This window comes from Lissotriton helveticus, chromosome 12, assembly GCF_964261635.1.
Source record: "Lissotriton helveticus chromosome 12, aLisHel1.1, whole genome shotgun sequence".
Lineage (NCBI taxonomy): Eukaryota > Metazoa > Chordata > Amphibia > Caudata > Salamandridae > Lissotriton > Lissotriton helveticus.
In genome coordinates, this window is record NC_136073.1 from 719,999,968 (window position 1) to 720,020,494 (window position 20,527).

General features: G+C 42.5%; 1 protein-coding gene across 3 annotated transcripts in view; it reads left to right on the forward strand.

Annotated features, from left to right (window-relative positions):
- Positions 1-7,688: 7,688 nt before the first annotated feature.
- Positions 7,689-20,527, forward strand: part of ARHGEF11 (Rho guanine nucleotide exchange factor 11) — an 883,046-nt gene continuing 870,207 nt past the window's right edge. For all 3 annotated transcript variants that reach the window (XM_078670282.1, XM_078670280.1, XM_078670281.1), the window contains exon 1: positions 7,689-9,122. In XM_078670282.1, the coding sequence (XP_078526408.1) occupies positions 9,088-9,122 (35 nt within the window). In that variant the 5' untranslated portion in view covers positions 7,689-9,087. The remainder of the gene's footprint in view (positions 9,123-20,527) is intronic.

Below are 20,527 nucleotides of genomic sequence, written 5' to 3' on the forward strand. Positions count from 1 at the left end.
AAGCATTCTTTAGGTCAATCACTGAAAACCATGAAGCAGAAGCTGGAATCATAGTCAATAATGTGGTAATTTAGGGGACAACTGGGAATTGTGGCACAACTATCTTATTTACTTCTCGAAGATCAATCACGAATCTGTACACAGGTGGCTGAGAAGGGTCAGTTCTTTTTAAAACAGGCAGAACAGGACTATTGCAAACATTGCCTCGCGTTTCTTCAATCACATCCTTTCCAATCAATTCGTAAACGATCGCTAGCAAAGCTTTTTCACCCTCATTAGATATTTTGTATTGAGGAATTCGTGGCATTTTAACATTGGACTTCAATGTTACGACATATGGTGGAATTTCTAAAAGACCAACATCATTAGGACCAGTAGCCCAAAGAATATCCGGGAGAAATGACAATTCTGCTGGAAGTGCATCTCTCGACAAATACATGGGAGAAACCACTTTCTTACCTAAAGTAAGTTGCACTCCTGAAGGAGAACAGTACAAAGTCGCATACAATCTTTTTAACAAATCCAATCCTAGCAAATTTTCACCACAACCTGTTGTCAGAATAAGGGGTGCTTCGAATTCACAAGGACCAACAGAAAGAGATAAAGGGTCAGAAATCGGATTTCTAACTGGGGCGCCAGAAAAACCTACAGAAACGTTCATTTCGCCAGACAAAGGTGCGCCAGGGAGTTTGGAGTGCATAATAGAACTCTTTGTAGCACCAGTATCCAACAGAAAAGGTTCTGACACACCTGATGTAATCACCTCAACGTAAGGTCCACTCTGATCTACTGGAACTGAAACAACTCCCTCTCTTTGTCTATGGCTGTCCTAGCAATCATTATTCTCCCACTGCTCATTTTCTGTGTAATAATCATCAACATAGTATTGAGCCGTCCTGTCAGATACGTTATTTTGCTGGTCAAACCTGTTCATAGAGTTTTGTGGTGGAAGGGGACGTGTGTCCTGTGGGGCGTTTCCACGCCCTCTACCTCTAGGTGCTTGCTGACTGCCACGACCTCTTACACCAGAAACTCCATTTGCACGTTGTGATAGGACAGGACAATTATACTTGTAATGACCCTCTTGTTTGCAATATAAAGACTGGTTGGGGCCTACAAATACACAGGGTTGAGTATACTCGAATCTTTGTGAGTTTCTCTGATACTGTGGAGGCTGCTGAAAAGTATTTTGGTAGTGATTCTGACCATTATTATTTTGATTACCACCACCACGTGGCGGATAGGCTTGCTGTAGCAAAACCTTCGTTTTTAGTTCTCTAGTTTTCTTTTCTACTTTATCTTTCTCATCTTTGTCTCTATTCTCGTAATATTGCGCAGTGGCCAATATCTGGGCTGAAGACGAGACTACCCAAGAACTTTTTTTAATTTTTTTACACAATTCTGGAAGCAGATTGTGTACGAATTTATCGACAAACAATCTCTGACCACCTTCTGTGGTCATATCTTGACCGATGTGGTCAATGAATGTTTCTTCAAATCTGGTGAAGAAATCTGAAACAGTTTCTTCTTTCTTTTGCTTGCATGCAGACAACTTATCCCAATTTACGCGTATTGCAGGCATTATCGTTTTCATGTAATCTACTATTTTACCAGGGAGTTCTGCTATCAAAGGCTCAGGCTTGGCACCACCAACTTGTCGGGCATCTGCAGCAGTAATATTAGCCCATGTGTCACCTAATTCCTGGTCATGATCTATATGACGAATTTTACCCCATAAAGGCTGTGGAACAACATTCCCAAATAACATATCGATATCTGATAGATTCATTATACATGACCCAGCAGTTTGTGACAACTCTTTATAGTACCCTGCAGGATTTTTACGTGGATCTGGTAATGTTTGTTTGAGTGCTAAAACTTCAGCTCGCTTCCATGGGACATGTACCCATACACGCTGAAAGTGTGGCAGAATAGGTGGGACAGCAGTCGTGTCACCCTCTCTCCATTGTGGGGGAACTTCTCTCATAGGGTATTGTCGCGCCTTTTTCCTACTGGATGTATTAGATTCAGATGGTGACCCAGAACTGCTTCCCTTACTCCGATATGATAACAACATTTCAACTGCTTTCTCCACATCTGGACCTACAATCATACCCTCTCCGAACCTAAATCGTACACGACACATTTCTCGTGGGATGCATTCCTGATCATTGTCTTCTAAATCCTCGCAAAGGAAAACACACATCTGTTCGAAAACATATCTCTGTGTCGCTGTTTCCCATTGATGGAAGACTTCCATGACAGACTGTATATCATATTTTACAGTGTCCATGACCCATTTCCGAGCTAAACCATTCAGTGAATCTCTCTCTTGGTAATCAGGTAGTTGACTTCGCAACTGTCTTCTTCCCATGTTAGGGGTCGTAGTAGGCGACCCGAAAAGAGGTAAAAGAAGGTTAGTAACAGTGCTGTATACAAACAACAAGAGAGATAGGGCTCACAGGACACTCCTATACCCCAATCTAAGTATCAATTAAGCAACAAAGGAGTGACTTTCAACAAAAAAAAAATTTCAACCAAACATTTTTTTAACAATTTTTTTTTTTTAACAAGTGAAACGCAAAAAGAAGAAACCAGTGGGTGTCAAGTGAAAGAATATCAAATATGATTTTAATAAAACCCTCACTCACCCGTCTATTGGGTGACATGCTTCATCATTGGGTTATTTTCACCGGGCCAGCCAAATGCGTGCCCGTGTGCTACTACACCTGCAACTGCAGTGGAGCGGGTTACTATTAAAAACAGTGTAAGGAGTGATAGTGAAAAAAAGGTGAGAATAAAAGAGTGCGTACTCCAACCTAAACCCAACTTTAATAAAGGTTGATGCAGGCACGACCTTAAAAATTAGTAGGTGGACAGGATTGATTATAAATTTGAGTCAAAATGTCCTGTTAGGTGCAACAAAAGGTCGACATGTTTCTGCTCGTCATGGCCACTTTGGCCGAGCTTTCATCAGGACCAATCTCGAACACTGGACGGTATACGCACGCTAAGGCGTACCCTAACCTCAGTGTGATCGAAAAAAAGGAGAGGTTTTTTTGGGACTCACGTTTTTTTTACCGGATCACCCTGGTTAATCCAGGTTTTTTAACATGTGAAGGAGACAATCACTTCACTTCATGGGTCAGTAGCGGGGGTATTCTTCACACCGGAATCAACTTCATTCCGATGGCTCCCCGCGTAAACACCTACGTCGTGCTCTACCACCGCCCGAATTAGTAACAGTGCTGGCCATTTTCTGCCGAATGGAAGGTGAAACTGAAGGACAAGCAGATGGAAAAACGGGGTGAGATAAGGCGGGGGTAGAGATAGCAGAAGAGGTATCAGGGGAAATAGAGGGGGCACTAGGCAAAATCGTAGAGGGAGCATTAGGAGGCGTAAAAAGTACAGTAGGCAAAATTGTAGAAAACACAGGTGAAACAGAAGTGGTCGATGGGCCTGGAGGAGGCTGCACCGAAGAAGTAGGAGCCAGCTGAAGAACAGCTGGTGGGTGCTGTTGAGGAGCAGGAGGCGTAGTTTGCGCAACTAAAGGTTGCGGGGGTGCTGTGGCATTCTGCGCATAGGGGGGTGGTGAATTTAGCAAATGCGACATTAATGGGTCTTTTTCACGTTCTTTTGCTGCCTCTTGCTGAAGAGACGGCAAAACTGGATAACACTTATCTATTGCCAGTTTACGTTGCCTGTGCAACTGCTCATTCATCTGCTCTTCTTCATTATCTTTAAACTGCACAGCAGCTTGCATTACTGATAGTCCCCCTTCTCTCTTATTTTATTTAGCTAATTTAATTTCTTTTTGTTTGGCTTCTTTACGCCATAAGCGGAAAGAGTCAAACATCGCCGGCCGGGCTTTCTTTTTAAAGAGTTTAACTTCAAGGTTGTCTAAAATTTCAGAATCAAAGCTACCATATTGGGGCCATTTTAGAACGCCATCTTTCCTGGTGTATTTAATCCATACTTCGTTGTAGGTGATGGCGCCTACCCCATGTTTTACATACAGTTCGTAAGTCGGAGTTCCAACTGGAGGAACCGGACATGAGTCCTCCAATCGGGAGTCCCTATTATTACCACCAAGACAAAACAAATTCCCAAGTCTAAGACTAGGCATCTTCGCTCTCTAGTCTAGTTCCAAACTTCAAAGGATTATCGATTACGATATTTCTCGTGAATACACGAGTCCTTCGGTTTTGGTGCTTGCAAGTACCAATACAAAACTTTGTATCCAAAGATACCCAAAACTAAGTCCAATCTAAGGACTGGGAGACACTCCACTTATACTTAACTGAAATATCGATGACGTCACCAGAAGACTCGTCTCAGTGTTTCGCTCTACCAAAAACTTCAAGGGTCCAAATCAGGGCGATAGCCAGGGCAGCAGTCCTTGTAGCCGTCGGGAAGCGGGGAACCTCGCAGCAAAGACCTTCGGACCACGTCGACATGCAGGGGTCGATGAGGTGGTTGGCCGTCCTCCGCAATTTCCACACGAAGCTCCTCACGATCTTCTGGCTGACTGGTACCACTGGAATCGCCCCAAACGTTGGGCGCCAACTGAGGTACTGGGTTTTTAAGAACCGGCACAGAACCGGTAACCCAGCGGTGCCAGGGGATCAACACCCAGAGACCTCGGGTTCTTCCTGATCCAGACCTACAGAAACTCGGAGTCTTCTAGGTGAAGTCAAAGATTAGTTTATTGGCTTCAACCAAGGTAACAAGTGTCCTATAAGTACAATACGGGTATATTCTCAGGAGACTGCACACTTTTACAAAGTCAGGCTTCTCTTCTTATACACAATTTTGGGCCTCGGGCAAAACATTTTTGGTTGTAAAGTAAATTGTTAACGTACTTTTAAGACAAAGAGAAAGCAGAGTCATGATGACATGTCCATATTTCACTTTGTGCTGCCTACAACAAATCATTTGGCAAGGCCCAACATTTCATCAGATATCACTGGACCCCTAATAAAAACGGGCACCTCCCCACCATAAAGTAAGTGAAGCAAAAGAGTGGAGATACATGTGAGCGAGATATGGCAGGTGTGCGCGCTGAAATGGTTTTATGGTTTGTTGAGCCTAGATGCTATCTTGCTCGGCCACTGGGAGGGAACTGACCTAACGAGTTCGGCCTGGGGCAATGGTTCCAACTTGTACTGAGGTCAGGGAAAAGTCGATTAAGGAGTACGTGTCCTTGTGGAATCAAATTCAACTGGATTAAGGCCTATGTAAAGGGCAACATATAAATGGGAGCCAAGGGTTCAGAATGTAAGTGACGATTTCGAGGTGAAATCGTCGCTCGAATATGCTGAAAATATATGCACATGATGTACTCGTCATTCTCGGTCTTTTGATACCAAATTCGTCATGTTTCGACGAAGTTTTAATTCTCGAGTCCAGAATAATTATACGAATCCAGATTTTCAGAACCTCAATAGAAATTTCCACTAAACAAGTGGCGAAGGCAATGTTCACGATTGTCATTTTACTTTTTACAAGCATTCCGTCCATCATTTGTTTGCTGCAGCACTTTTCGCCCTAAGTGGGATGGGTAAACCCAGACGTGGGTTCCTTGCTCACTGTGCCACTGGATTCAAGCTAGCCTAGCTGAAGAAGGGTGCCATGCCCTGAAACCGGTCCCAGGATGCTTGTTTTCCATCCAGGGAGGACCTGGCCTGGCAGTACAGTCTGGACTGTTCCCATGGTGCACAGGGTTAAGACTGATTTGCACATGGCTGCTTCCAAACTGCGGTAGCGTAGAGGGTAAAAGAACGATGAATTTAACCCGGATCTTTTGACTGGGGGAGAATGTTTGCATTGTCAGGATTCCGTCCATCATTTGTTTGCTGTAACACTTTTCACCCTAAGTGGGATGGGTATGCCCAGACGTGGGTTCCTTGCTCACTGTGCCACAGGATTCAAGCAAGCCTGGCTGAAGAAGGGTGACATATCCTGAAACCAGTCCCAGGGTGCTTGTTTCCGGTCCAGGGAGGACCTGGCCTGGAAGTTCGGTCTGGACTGTTCCCATGGGGCACAAGGTCAAGACTGATTTGCATATGGCTGGGTCCAAACTGGGGTGGCGTAGTGGGCATAAGAATGATGGATTTAACCCAGATCTTTTGACTGGGGGAGAATGTTTGCATTGTCAGCATTCAGTGGATTTGACTAATCTGTCTGAAACTGGAGTAACCAGATATTTAGTAGCCCATGGACTTCTGAAAAATGACAGTTCTGCCTTAAATGTGTTTGCAGTCAGTCATTTTTTTAGAAAATGTTTGTTACAAACGCAGTAATATCCTATTACAAACTGCTTCATGATCACTAATGAGCACGGTCAATACTCTAAATATTGTGTACTGTTTTTCATTAATGCAGATCCCTTTAGAGCTTAGATTTTAACTCATACTCTGCGTTCTTGTACCTAGTTTTATGATGTATGTAACATCGGCTCTTCCTGATTATGGCATTTTTCACATTGTAGTTTTAATCGATTTTATCTTAACAAGATTGTTTTTATCTTTGGAGATGAATGCGTACTTTTCATGAACATCACGACCCTACAGCAATCCATAAAATCATGAATTTTTATGTACTGTAATTTTTTTTATATTGATGCCATATGAGCATTTGTACTGTTTCTATGTATACTTTAATGGTTTTTCGACAACTGAATAAAGTATTTTACTACTCCTATTCCTACACTTTTAATAAAGTAAGCAAAGACAAGGTTTCCAATATTTTAAAAAAACAGCAAACGATTTTACAAAAAATACATATTTAGGTACTAGTTTCCAGCCCTAGCAGAAGAATGTTAAACATAACAAAACCAAATCGCCAGCAAACCCTTGCATTTCTGTCTTCCTCTTTCACTATATGAAGGCCCTTTTGGAATCCCACTCTGCAAGGTAGTCAGCCAGCTATTATCCCAAAATATTTTGGAATTCTATATTATTTCAATATTGTTTCGTGTACATTTCAACAGCACACTCCAATCTTTACACATGTATTTAAAACACATTATGTTTAAATCTCTCCTGAGTTGGGGTCAACTATAATCGGATGGTATTTGTTCTAGCAAAAGTCCACCTGTTGCTCCCACCCTATCTTGGATGTCCAAAAACGCGTTGCCGCGTGGCATATTTTATTTGTATTTAACCGTTAATGTTTTTCCGTTTTGTGTGTTGGATCTACTTTACCCATCGCCCATTGTTTTGACTGTTGGCATTGGTTCACTTGTTTGTTTAGCATTCATACGCCCCCGCCCCTCGCCACACACAAAAAATGTCCCTCGTGACGACTTTCTACTTTCGGTTTCTATTTTATGTTAATTGTGCGGTACGAGTGAGTCAGAGAGAGCAGCGAAGAAAGCCTACAGACACAACTAATTACCCTCGGCAAACTATTCTTATCTTGTATTCAATTAAAACTCTTTCCTGGCCCTTTTATGAAGGGAAGAGAGGACAGAGATTGGAAGGGAGAAAAAAAGCAGGAGGAGGGGGAGAGAGAGCACTGCCACTGGATGCAGCTCTGGCTGACAGAGAAGGCGGCGGCCGCCTCTCTTCCTCCTCCTCCTCCTCCTCTGGCAGTGTGTGGTTTGTGTTTATGCCAGGTCTGGTCAGTCCCCCTCGATGTCGTGTTCACCCAGGGGGAGGGGAAACTGCAGCCAGGAGGAGGGGATTGAGAGAGAGCGAGCGAGAGAGAGAGAGAGGGGAGGGAGAGACAGCCGCAAACCAACAAAAAAAAAGCCCTGAGATTTTTTTTTATCTTCCCAATCTGCACTACACAAAAAAGGAGAAAAAAAGCCCAAGGAGGAGCAATGTACTTGGGGAGACTGCAAGGACAACCTGTGCTGCTTTTTGGTTTGATTTCGTTTTTACGTTCTGGGATTTTTTGAGGGTGCTGTTTTCTGCCGTTGCCTCCTTTCCCCCCCCTCGTTCTCTGTTGTGTGTTTAACGGGAGCTAGAGGGGGAGGGAGCGAGCGAGTCAGGGAGGGGAGCCACTGGGCCAGGCATGCTGGACTAGGAAAGGCTGGGGATTCGAAAGGCCTGAACACTGGGTTATTGTGGTTGGGAGAGGTTACAGGGAGGAGGGTGGGTCGGTTCTAGATTCAATTTTTGCGTTATTTTTTTACAACGGGATGCAGACGAGTCAGCTGGGACACTGCGGCTTCCCTTTTCTCCCTCTGTAAATAAAGAAGGAAATGGTTTTTGCGATTCTGGAGTTTGTAGATAGCAGTCGAAGGGCACCTAACGTTTCTAGATTGCCAAATGTATTCTTGCTTGCCTAAAAATACAAATAGAATTGTGGTTATATTGTCATCAGTAATTTGGAAGATTGGTTATGAGCGGGTACTTTTGGAAGTAAAATAACGTTGTTTTTCAGGGATTTTAGCACGTTTTTTTTATTGGACCCAGGCATTTTCGTGAGTTAAAGTTTTCAGAAGTCCTTTGAGAATTCTGCCCCATTTTAGTGGTTTAAGCGTAAATATTTTAGCTGCAGGGCTTGGATATGTACATATGTATGTTTTATTAATTTATTTACTTGTAAAACACAGCTGTAGGCAACGCGTTTTGTATAAACATGCATACATCTATATAAAGGCATGTCGTTTATTTCTTGTTCAGTGTAAAACTGAGCATTAAGGCGATTCCTTAAACCGATATTTATGTTTTACCTTTGCTTTTCCCTTCCCAGCAATAAAGACCGCTCCTAAACAGTAAAGGTTACGTTGGGTTTGTGGTTTGTTGTTAAGAGCGTAGTATTCAAGAGCACCACTATTTCAGGCATCTATTTTTTAGTATAGGAGAGTAACTTTGAAATACACAGCACCCTCCCCTTTTTCGTACGGAGAAGGCAACTTATTTCTTTTTTTATTTCTGAATCCGTCTCATTTTATGCGGGAAAGTAAGAAACGGACCATGTTAACCCTAAAAATGAGAATGAACCTGCAGCTGCCAGGTTCATGAAACCTCATCTGCCCCGGAGAGCAAATGATTTTTGCCAGACTGTCTTATCCTTATACAGTACAATTTTGACAGTCAAACTGGATTTGGCATCAGAAGACGATCTTCAGGAATCATGAGTGTGAGACTGCCCCAGACTGTGTTAGACAGGTAATTACGAATTTACTTAAGTATTACACAAGCTGTATGATGATTCAGTTTTGTATATAATGTGTCGTGGTTATTTATTGTAAGTCAGCCAAAGAGAAAACATATATTTTGAGATGATTCGTCCAGCTCGAGGTACCATTTTTCAAAGACTAATAATATTGTATTAAATGCCAAAATTGTGTTCTTTGCAGATCTTCATAACCTGTATTTTTATGCTTCAATATAGCATGAATGTAAAATAGGAGGTGGTGTGCTATTAAAATTAAGCGATTTTGCCACTCAGGCGTCAAGCTCCTAATTTGCGGGCATTGCTCCTATTCATAGAACTTAACATTCTTTGAGTTCAGTCATTGTCAAATTGTAATCATTCCTTATCAAAATTGCCCATTGCTGACCACGTGACTATCTTCTAAAGAGTGGTTCTCTGGTTTAAGGCCTTCCATTCAAACAGAATTGGAAAGAGAATTTAGGGCAAGTTTGAGGACTCTTAATTGGGTCCATTTTTGTAGAATCATTCCATGGGTCATTGGTGTAGTTAAATGATGGTCTAAGATACTCTTTGATGTTTGTCATTTGAAGCTAGTTGTTTTGTTGGATTACACACTGGAAAGCTTGGAGCCATTAAAGTGTTGGTCAGGAATGTCTGCGTTGCTGAAACATTGTAGGTCATCATATAGAACCTCTATGAAATTTGTAAATCGGTGCACGTCTGACACCAATACTCCATACTCTGGCCACTGAATGATTGAGCTTAGATGGTTACATCTTTCTGCAGTGACGTAATGAGCACTAATCCACCTTGCATGTTTCGATGTTCACTTATTTGTTTACGGTGTGTTCTCACCATTGAGAGGTTGTTGATCAGAGTTCATATATATGTTGCTTTTTAAATTGTGCAGATGTATAGTTTTAACTTCACGTATAGCAAACGTTTTCAATGTATTACGTATGGACAATATGCTTCTTTCCTGTTTGTCAGGACAGTTGACATACTGGCAGTAAGGTACCACAGAGACAGCATGTTGTGATATAGAAAATCAAAGTGACAAAGTTTCAGCCTGTAGCCATAAGTTGTCTTAAGTACTAAAACAGGCATGCAAGAGGTCAGGTGTGATTGTTTTTAAGTTTTATGTGTTTTGCAAACACGTTGCACAGTACCTGAGTGTGAGGTTGATCTTAAGGCAGGCATCCAACAATATTCAGTCATTATTTTGCAATGCTCCTTTTACTTTGCCTGAACTATATTAATTGTGGTACCCCGCTAAAACCCTGATCATTGATGTTCTCTCTAAATACATTACTGTAGTTCCCAATCATTTTGTCAAAGTAGGCTTCATACCTTTGCAATGGTGTAATTTGGATAAATGGTGCCCGTGTATTGCTCATTGCGGTCACTTTCTTGTCAGGGGGGGGGAAAGGGGCATGCTGCAGGATCTGAGGCCAAGAACTCTACCTGCTTTAGGAGATATAGTTGGCATGTATTCGTAGCTACACTTTTTTCTGTTTAAGTTATGCATGTGGAGATGGCTGAATTTTCTGAATTAGGTCAACTTCTTAAAATTGTAGTGTTTCTTTGGATGTACGTTGTTACAACACAGGTTGTAACAACGCATACCTTTACCACGCGGCCGCTACGACTTGCGTTGGAGGGCGCGGATTTAGGATTTTTATAATTTTATATTCCAACACCAGTCCCCGTGGATACTAGGGAAGGTGTTGGAATATACATTTATAAAATTCCTTATCCTACAGCGCCCTCAAGCGCAAGTCGTGGTAACGTCTTGCGTTGTAACGGCCGCGTGGTAAAGGTACCGCGTAGTAAAAAATTTGTGGTAAACGTTGTTTACTGTTTCTTTGATCCATTTTATGCATGTTATGACAGGTTACAAAAAAGATCTACCTCTCATCCGTTTCCTACCTCTGCATACATTGATATTGGATGCTTCTATCATGTCGGAGGCCGAAGTAATTATCAACATATTGATGTACTTGGAAAACACAGTTGAGTGTGCATGAGGAGGTTGACCGAAAGTTAGTGAATTCCTATAATTGTGCAACTGAACATAAGGGAAACTTGACTTTGTGCTCACATCAGCTATCTCAACCGATTTGATAGGATCTATGAGGTGGCTGTAAGGGGAGAGAAGGTGGGCTGTGAGGGGAGAGAAGGTATTTGCTGGAGTAATTATTAGTTACTGCAGAACTGATTTGGATTTCAGGTTATTGTCTTTGGTCCCTGATGATTTTGTGTTTGGTTATTTGTTGAAGAGAACTGCTGCTTCACAATTGTAATTGATTCGCCATACAGCTGGATACACCCTTCAACGTTCAAGCTAGTCTTAGTCAACTTAAAACATGGTTATAAAAATAAAAAAAAACTTGGTTATGTCTCTTTTCCCTAGCCAAATCATCTGTCCCCTTTACCGTATGAGCTTTATGGATTGCTCATAATCTGATTATGTGCAGAAAACAAGGACCCCCTGAAATAATAGGTACAACAAGTCCTAGGTCAGGGAAAAACAGCGTGCTAAATAACAACCATGGCACTTGATTCAGGAATTCTACCTGATCAAATCAATAAAAATAAAGAAGAAAAGTGGAGGTCTGTACTCAAAATGTATTGTTAACTTTGTCTAAAAATAAGACATACAGGACATACGTAATAATGATCAGTTTACACAATTTCCAATTACTCATAAAAAAACATAAACCATCCTTATTATACAAAAAAATGAAAACGAATCACAATTTTAAATTTATTACAGCAATTAATTGAAATATTAAAAAGGTGGCATAACAAATGGTTCTCTACGCGCGTTTCGGCGACCAGCGCCTTCTTCTTGAGTAGCCACGTATCACACGTTCTTAGTCAAATTCTGTTTTTATTGGACGATCATGCGAAGGGATTCTAGTTTGATAGTGATGAAAAGGATAAACTGAATTTATATAAATGGACAGCTTCATGTATCTCTGTTGCAAAAAGTGTCTGTTCTTGGCACTCTCACAGATTCTGTCTGAACTTAGACAAGGAATCCTGCCTCGCTTCCCAGTGTGTATGATTAATAGCGTATTTGGTAGCTTCTCCAGTACTTAAAAATTAGTGAGCACGATGCATAAATTGTAGATGGGAGTTAATTCGACTGGGAGCAAGGCACACGAATGCTGCATCGCTGATAAAACGAGCTCGTTTTATCAGCGGTGCAGCATTCGTGTGACTTGCTCCCAGTCGAATTAACTCCAGAAGTAATCTTTTAGTATCGGACAGAATAAAAGAAATTTTTCCACATCAGGAAGATTTCCCATCTGCAATTTATGCATCGTGCTCACTAATTTTTAAGTACTGGAGAAGCTACCAAATACGCTATTAATCATACACACTGGGAAGCGAGGCAGGATTCCTTGTCTAAGTTCAGACAGAATCTGTGAGAGTGCCAAGAACAGACACTTTTTGCAACAGAGATACATGAAGCTGTCCATTTATATAAATTCAGTTTATCCTTTTCATCACTATCAAACTAGAATCCCTTCGCATGATCGTCCAATAAAAACAGAATTTGACTAAGAACGTGTGATACGTGGCTACTCAAGAAGAAGGCGGTGGTCGCCGAAACGCGCGTAGAGAACCATTTGTTATGCCACCTTTTTAATATTTCAATTAATTGCTGTAAAAAATTTTAAAATTGTGATTCGTTTTCATTTTTTTGTATAATAAGGATGTTTTATGTTTATGAGTAATTGGAAATTGTGTAAACTGATAATTATTACGTATGTCCTGTATGTCTTATTTTTAGACAAAGTTAACAATAAATTTTGAGTACAGACCTCCACTTTTCTTCTTTATTTTTATTGATTTGATCAGATAGAATTCCTGAATCAAGTGCCATGGTTGTTATTTAGCACGTTGCTCATAATCTGACCCATGCGTAAACTCCTATCTTCAAATTGACCGGAATTAGGAGTTTGCAGGTATTCATTGCAGCGGGTAAATATCGGAAGCGTTAAATAGCTCAAGCTTTGTTAAAGTTTGTCAGGTCGAACCTGACAAAATATACCAGGGTAAAACATACAGTATTTACCGTATCATGTGGACTTTGTTGTGATCAACACCAAAATCTTCATTTATTCCCCATGGATTTGTAATAGATGTTATTTATCACACCTGATAAATAATGTATCTTGTGGTATCGTTATTTATCAGGGTGATAAATAATGCCTTACTGCTTAATCAGGGCTTAAGAGTCTGCTAAGAGCTGTGGTGTAATGCAGCTTTTTTGTTGTTGTTGACATTTTTAAATCTTTAACAGGGCATGGAAATCCACTGATTGAGGAAATGATTAGGATTTGTATGTGCTGTGTCTTTGTTTCTTTATGAACATTAAGTCCAGGGCAGGGTTTTTTTTGTGGCTAGGAAAGGTGCATTGTGCTGGTGTCTAATATGAAGAATGTGAGGAATAAAGGGAGAGTATCTTCCTCTTGTTCCAACTGGGTATTAAAATCTGACACCATGGAGGGGCAACTGGCAGGCTTGAGTTTAGTTCTTGACAGTATGTCAGCCTGAGTCTGTGCAAGAGCAGTTTTGTTCTAAATTATGGCCCATACTACCTGGATGTATACTGGCAATATGCTTTTCGATTTTATTCGCCCAAGCCTGTGTGGGTGATATTGGAGAGATAGGGGAGTGGTGTCGTCAGTAGAAATGGTAGGCACTGTATAGGTGTTACTTTCCATCTTTGGTTGATAATCCAAAAATTGCATTTATGACCATACCATTTTTATACAGGGTGATGTGCTCACATGCTGATTATGGTTATCTGAGATAGTATTTTCCTAAAAGGAATTTGTATCCTTTGAGACCAAGAAGAAATAGAATAGTGCATCGTACCTGATGGGAATGTCCTTAGTTAAAAAAAAAAAAAAAGTTTACTTGAGCACAATTTGGTGCTATAGTGTTTGTCCCGGATCAAGGTTTTTTGTCCAGATTACTAGGTGGGTTTGATGGTGCCGCATCGCTCGAGGAGACTCTGCTGGGGGCTAATTGGTCTTCTTGCTGGACTCCACGTTCCAGGAGCCCTTGGTCCTGACGCCACCTGTGCTGCCTGAGCCCCTCCCACAGCCGATACTTCACTCCTCGCGGCACACCCTACGTGGGACGCGAGCGGGCGCGCTGGGCGAAGCCCGGGCCGGTTAGTGACCGGGCCGGACCCCCTCTCTGACATCTGCATTGTCAAGGTTAGTGATTAAAAGATTCTGGCATATTCCCCTAATATTATTGTTGGCTGCTTATGACTGGAGGTTGGTTGGTGGCTGTTTTTCAATTAGCGATGGCTAAAAGAGGAAGTAACTGGAGGAACTCCCTCACTGGCGGGTCAGTGGTGGGGACTTTGGATCAGTTTCTCATTAGAGCGACTTTGGTTTTGGAGCATGAAATAGAGATTACCGAACAACGCCTATCACTGGATCCCCTGCTATCTAAACGCTCATCTCTGGGTGTGTTAATGAATGCAAGGTCACCTGAACCAGCAAATGTTTTGGCCATTGCTCCATCGGCTTCCATAGAATGTGCTTGCCTGTCACCACCTGATGTTACGTAAATGGTGACTCCAGTGAACACCTCTATGACTACTCTTTATCCCTCGGAGTCTGCTACAGCACCTTTGCATATTGATAACACAATTAAAAAGCCTGTTAGTGCCTCGCAAACTCTTACTATGTCTGCCAGCAGTTTACTGCAAACAGGGTCCCAAACTAGAGAGACGGCTGTCAAGAGAAAGCGGGGCGGGGGTCCACAGAGAAATAAAAATGCCAAAATCCGAAAATCAATGAACAAAGGGGGGACAGTTCCAACAGAAGCAGAAATAATTCCAGAACAAACCCCTTTGTCCCACGTAGAGGCCATGATTGCACCAAATTTGGGTGATGCTCAACACTGCCAAACCGGAGTGGACTTTTGGGTTAGAATGGAGGAAGTATTGTCTAGATCGTTGTCTCCTCTTCTGGAAAGACTCTCTTCATTGGAGAAAAGGCTTTTACGTCATGAGACATTATACGCTTCTGACCACACTAATATTGTTAATTCAAGGTGGAGGTATGTTGGGTCCTCCGAGACTATAACAAAAGCATTGTGTATTCTTTCTGTCCCCCCCCCTAGCTCACCCTCCCCAGCTCAGTCAATTTTACCTTTGGCCGCCTGTAGCAGGAGTGCTGGCGCTTTGACAACTTTAGAACCAACCAGTATGTCATGTGCGGGGGTAAATAATACTGAGATTATGAATGGAGTGACCACGATTCAACCGGAGGGTGGTGTAGCATCTCTAACTGGCCATAGAGTAGAAACCCATGCTTCGCATATGAGTCCGTTGAACCGGGGTATTAAGAAGGCTGTTTTGCAAAATCTGGATTTAACCGCTGCTAAGACTCCGTATGTTGTTGTGCTTGTTCGAATTCCATCCTTGGGCCAGGACAGGGAGGAGTCTTCCTTTGGGCTTAAAAACAAATGCATTCACTGGCTGAACTATAACAGGCCACTTCTCCCGCAGGCTCATAATGAAATCTTATTTGCCCGCAGTCAACTGGGTAGGCCAAAGACCTAAAGACATAGAGGGTGATTGTATTTTGATTAATTTTAGGGACATGATGGTGGTAGAGCATATTTGTCATTGGAAGCCGACTCGAACCTCAACTTGGATCCACTCCCTTCCTTTACACTATTTCTATCCCCATCCCCTCTCCAGCCTTTAGCTAATGGAAGGAGTGGGTTACGGGAAAATTGGGTAGGAAGGGACTTGAGAGCGCAGGCAGGAAGTTTCTCTAAGGGGCATTTTTCCTATGACTCCACTCTACCAGTCATATTTCCTACTAGTAATAGTTTTAGTGTTCTTGACCAGGTTGATTGACAATCCATTAGAAGTAACTCTCCAACCCACAAGGTTCACTTGCTATGTCCCAATATCCCTGAGGAGGGGGTTGTGGTTCTTGAGCAACCACTAACGATAACTAGGGAAGTTGAATATAAGAAATTGTCTATGAGACTGATTGATCAAGGCTGTGTATTGTCGTGTGTGGTAAGGACCAGTTCTAGTGGGATCCATGGTATGAACTCGATCACCTTAAACCAGGTTCCAGAAGTTCGAGGCCAGCCGGCCAATAAGGTTTCAGCATGTGTTGTAGAGTTGGACAATGCTATGGCTGCAATAGATAACCTTAATGGGGTTGTCTGTCCTCAGTGTGAGGAAATTGCCGAAACTATAGTTTCTGACATTGAGGAAGCCCTGCCTGTGCAGTATGAGATAGGTGATTCTACTTCAGACCTCGAATGTAATAAGGTACCCATAGCACATGGATTAAAGATCCTTTCCTGGAACATTCCTGGCTTGAATGCCAAAATGGACCTTCCTGATTGGGGTGAATTTGTGGATATCCATGAGATTTGTCTCTACCAGGAAACATGGGCATCTAAGCCCATGCATAGAGTGGATTATGTCACATATTGTAAACATGCAGTACAGGGTGCGAGGGGAAGGCCATTGGGTGGGCTGTGCACCTGGGTTGGTGTACACCTAGACTGCACAGTTAGGATGATTGAAACTAAATGCCCTGATATTCTCTGTATTATTCTCTCACTTTCTAATTTCCCAAAGGTGGCTATTATTAATTTTTTTTTTTTCAGAACAAAATTGTTATTGTTTTCTTGAGAGAGATTGCAAGTAAACCACAGTACTCCGAACACCGGAGGGGCTGTGAGCATATAATCAAAATGCACAGAATAGCAATCAATACAGTAGTTAAAAAGAAGCATAATTACTATAACTCTCCCACCCCCTACCCCGTAGTAACTACCCCCCCTTGCACGATGTCCTCACAGGTCCAAGAAAGAAAATCATTATGAAATTGGTAATGCATACTTTCCCTCACCCCGGTTCTCAAAGCATCTGTTCAGTATCTACATCCCGCTGTGCTGGCGGCTCCAGCCACAATCCCCTGTACCCCACCCATCTCTTCCATATTTTTTAGTGCTTCCTGTGGCAACCTCGTGCCTCAAACACTGGACGCTCCAGTCCCATACAGTAATCTAATCCCTTTTTCCACACTCCCACCGGGGGGCCCTAGGGTCCTTCCAGCCGCGGGCCACATCCCTCTTGGCCACGGTAAGGCCGAGGAGCAGTAAGTGTCGTTTATAAATGTTGCCACCCACTTGTTCCATTACATGGAGAAGGCCCAGCTGCAATGTACGGGGGAGCTTCCAGCCCAATACTTCATCTAAACAGTCCCAAACACTTGTCCAGAATCTCTCCAGTGCTCCACAAGACCATACCGGGCTATTATTAATGTTTACTCTCGTCCGGTTAGGTATGGTCAGACTTCGCAGGTGTTAGACCACCTTTCTTCTTTTCTTTCTACGTTACCGGATGGAGTTGTTCCCATTATCGGTGGGGACTTTAATTGCCACTATGAACCCTTGAATACTGCTTATGACTCTGTTACGAGTGATGAGGACCTGATGTGGGGAATTCCAGTGTGTAATCCCTACCCAGTAAGGTCTTGGACCCCTCTAGCTTTGGTACTGACCACCCTTACTCTTAGTTATTCATTGAGAGCATGTAATGGACGTGTATCTCCTGATAATCCAGGGAAAAACACCTTCGAGGGGATAGGTCATTCTTCTGCAATAGATTATATCCTGATTAACGTGGAGATGTGGCATATGATTGTAAATTTTATAGTATACCCATGTGCTGAAAGCGATCACAACCCGTTGGTTGTCACCTTGGAGTGGCACCACACGACAGAGGGTCAGGCTGTAACGACCTCCACTCTTCCTGTCTTGCTCTCTGTGGATGAAGGCTGAAGGATTCGTTGGGGCACCTTTTTGCAATCCCCAGAGGCGAAGGCGTCTCTGTATAATTCAATTTTACTCTTTTTAGTTAAGGCAAGTATACTCGTAGATAGTAATGGTGCCATCGATCAGTTAGAAGCGCTGGGGGAAAACCATGTGGCTATGGTCAATACCCTAGCTCCGTTCTTTTATAGTAAACTAAGCAGTACAAGAAACCCTAACAGAACTAATAATCTTTGGTACAATAGGGCATGTAAAGAGGCAAAGAAGGCCCTCCTGACTAATTTGCGATTGGGTGATAAAGTGCGAATTAGGGAGGCTAGAGCATTTAAATTTTTTATTTTATTTTAGAAGCAAAAGCAGATTGGGAAACTGACAGATGGCAGGTGATGTTGAAAGCCCTTGAAGATAAGGATACTAGAGGATTTTGGAATTTGGCAAAAATATGGAACAATCAATGGCAGGAATACCATCGAACCAAACCTCGGGGAGGAGGTGTGGCGTTCTCATTTTGAACCATTGTACTCCAAGACTCGAGTAGGAGCCATTCCGACGGGGCCGCTGACCATTGATCTTATCTCTGGCCCACAGGTAGATATACCCCCTTGTTCTTTGGCAGAGGTTACAGTGGCACTGTCGAAACTTCTCCCAAACAAGGCTCCTGGGTTGGATAGGATCCCTGGAGACCTGTTTAAATCTGAATCGGTGGTATGGGGTCCGTATCTGCAGGGCCTATTTAATGCAATTCTTCGCGGCCTGACACCACCGCAAACGTGGGCAGGTGCAGAGATTATTCCCATCCATAAAAAAGGCTCTCCCTTAGATCCGGCTAATTATAGGCCAGAGATCCTTATCGATGTAACCCAAAAGATCTTTGCTCGGGTCCTTCTGGGAAGACTGCAGAGTTGAATGGATGACAATAAAATACTACTTTGGAAGCGGGTTTTAGGTCCAAACCTCCACTATAGACCAGTTGTTTAGACTTCAATTAATCTACTGGAAAACGATATTGTTGGAGGGTGGTTCTATCTATCTAACGTTTGTGGATCTCAAATCCGCATTTGATATGGTAGATAGAGATCAACTGTGGGACCTTTTGCTTGAAATGGGGGCCCACTCTATCTCTGTCAACAGCTTTAACGCTTACATGAAGGTTAATTCGCTAAAATAAGATTTGGGAAAAGCGGGGAGCTTTCTGCGCCATTCCCGGTAGAGAAGGGAGTGAGACTAGGTTGTGTGCTTGCACCAACACTTTTCTCCCTCTTCCTAAATGGACTTATTAATGACCTTTTAGCTGTCAAAGACATAGACTCGCCCAAATTTGCTAACTGTAGAATTCCCGCACTAATATTTACGGATGACACGCTGCTCCTGTCTAAAACTCCTATGGGGATGCAGCGTCTGTTAGACGAATTTAGTGCGTTCTGTAAAAAAAGGAATTTGGAGGTTAATATTTCGGAAACAAAGTATATGGTCTTTCATGTAGATTCCACCAACTGCCCCCACCCTAAAATGGATTTAAGATCCCTTGAAAGGGTGCCCGTTTTTGATTACTTGGGTCTTACATTGAATGAGAGAATGGAATGGGGGCCACAGATTTCTAAGGCGAACCTAAAATTAATTCAAGCCAGTGGGGGAATTTTGAAAGTGCATAGTAGTTCTGCGGTTAAAGTTATTGGCCCACCAGCTGAAATATATAAGGTTCAGATAAGGGCTGCTTCCATATATGGTGCAGAACTTTGGGGCCACTGCTCAACTAATAGTTTGACTGTCACTGAACATTTTTTCCTAAGGAAAGTACCCCGTTAATCCCATTGAGGATGGACTTGGGAATTCGCCCCATCGCTGACCTGATCGCCTCCCGTCCACTACTCTATTGGCGTCGGTTATGGAGTACGCTGGAGTTGGTGGACTATAGAGAAGAACTGAAGTCGGTCATGTCAACCCTGGGGGCGGGTAAGATCCCCTGACTGTCATTCATTAGGGAAACTGCCTGTAAAATAGGGAGAAGTGACCTGTGGTTTGCCCCAGAGGAGACTTGCACTGCCATCTCCAAAAAATTCTCCCAAAAATTATTAACATCTGCCCTGAAGGAGTACTGACAACAATTTTCCAAACGACTGAGTCATCAAGTTTAACATCTAGATTTCTGGATGTTAAATCACATTATACTCTGGAGTCAGCTTTAGATATGATACAATTTCTTGGCTACAAGGGGTTCTATGTCCAATTCAGGCACGGGACGCTCCCCCTCTTTGCATTTAACAACAAGTGGGAGGGAGCTACTAAACAATTATGTCCCGGGTGCAACAAGAAAGAAGAGACGGAGATCCATGTGATCTTTTTTTTTTTTGTCGAGCTTACCACCTGCCTAGATCAAAATGGATTCTTCAACTCTGTAAGAATTTAGGAGTAAGGAACTACATCGAGGTTTATAGATGACTAAAGTATGAAACATACCCGGTTGTTGTAGTTGCCATAGCAAAATTCTTATTCGCTATGTGGTGCAAGCGTAGATGATTAGTGAAATGAATGGACTAGGAATTAGTGTGTGTTGCCCTCCTATTGGTGA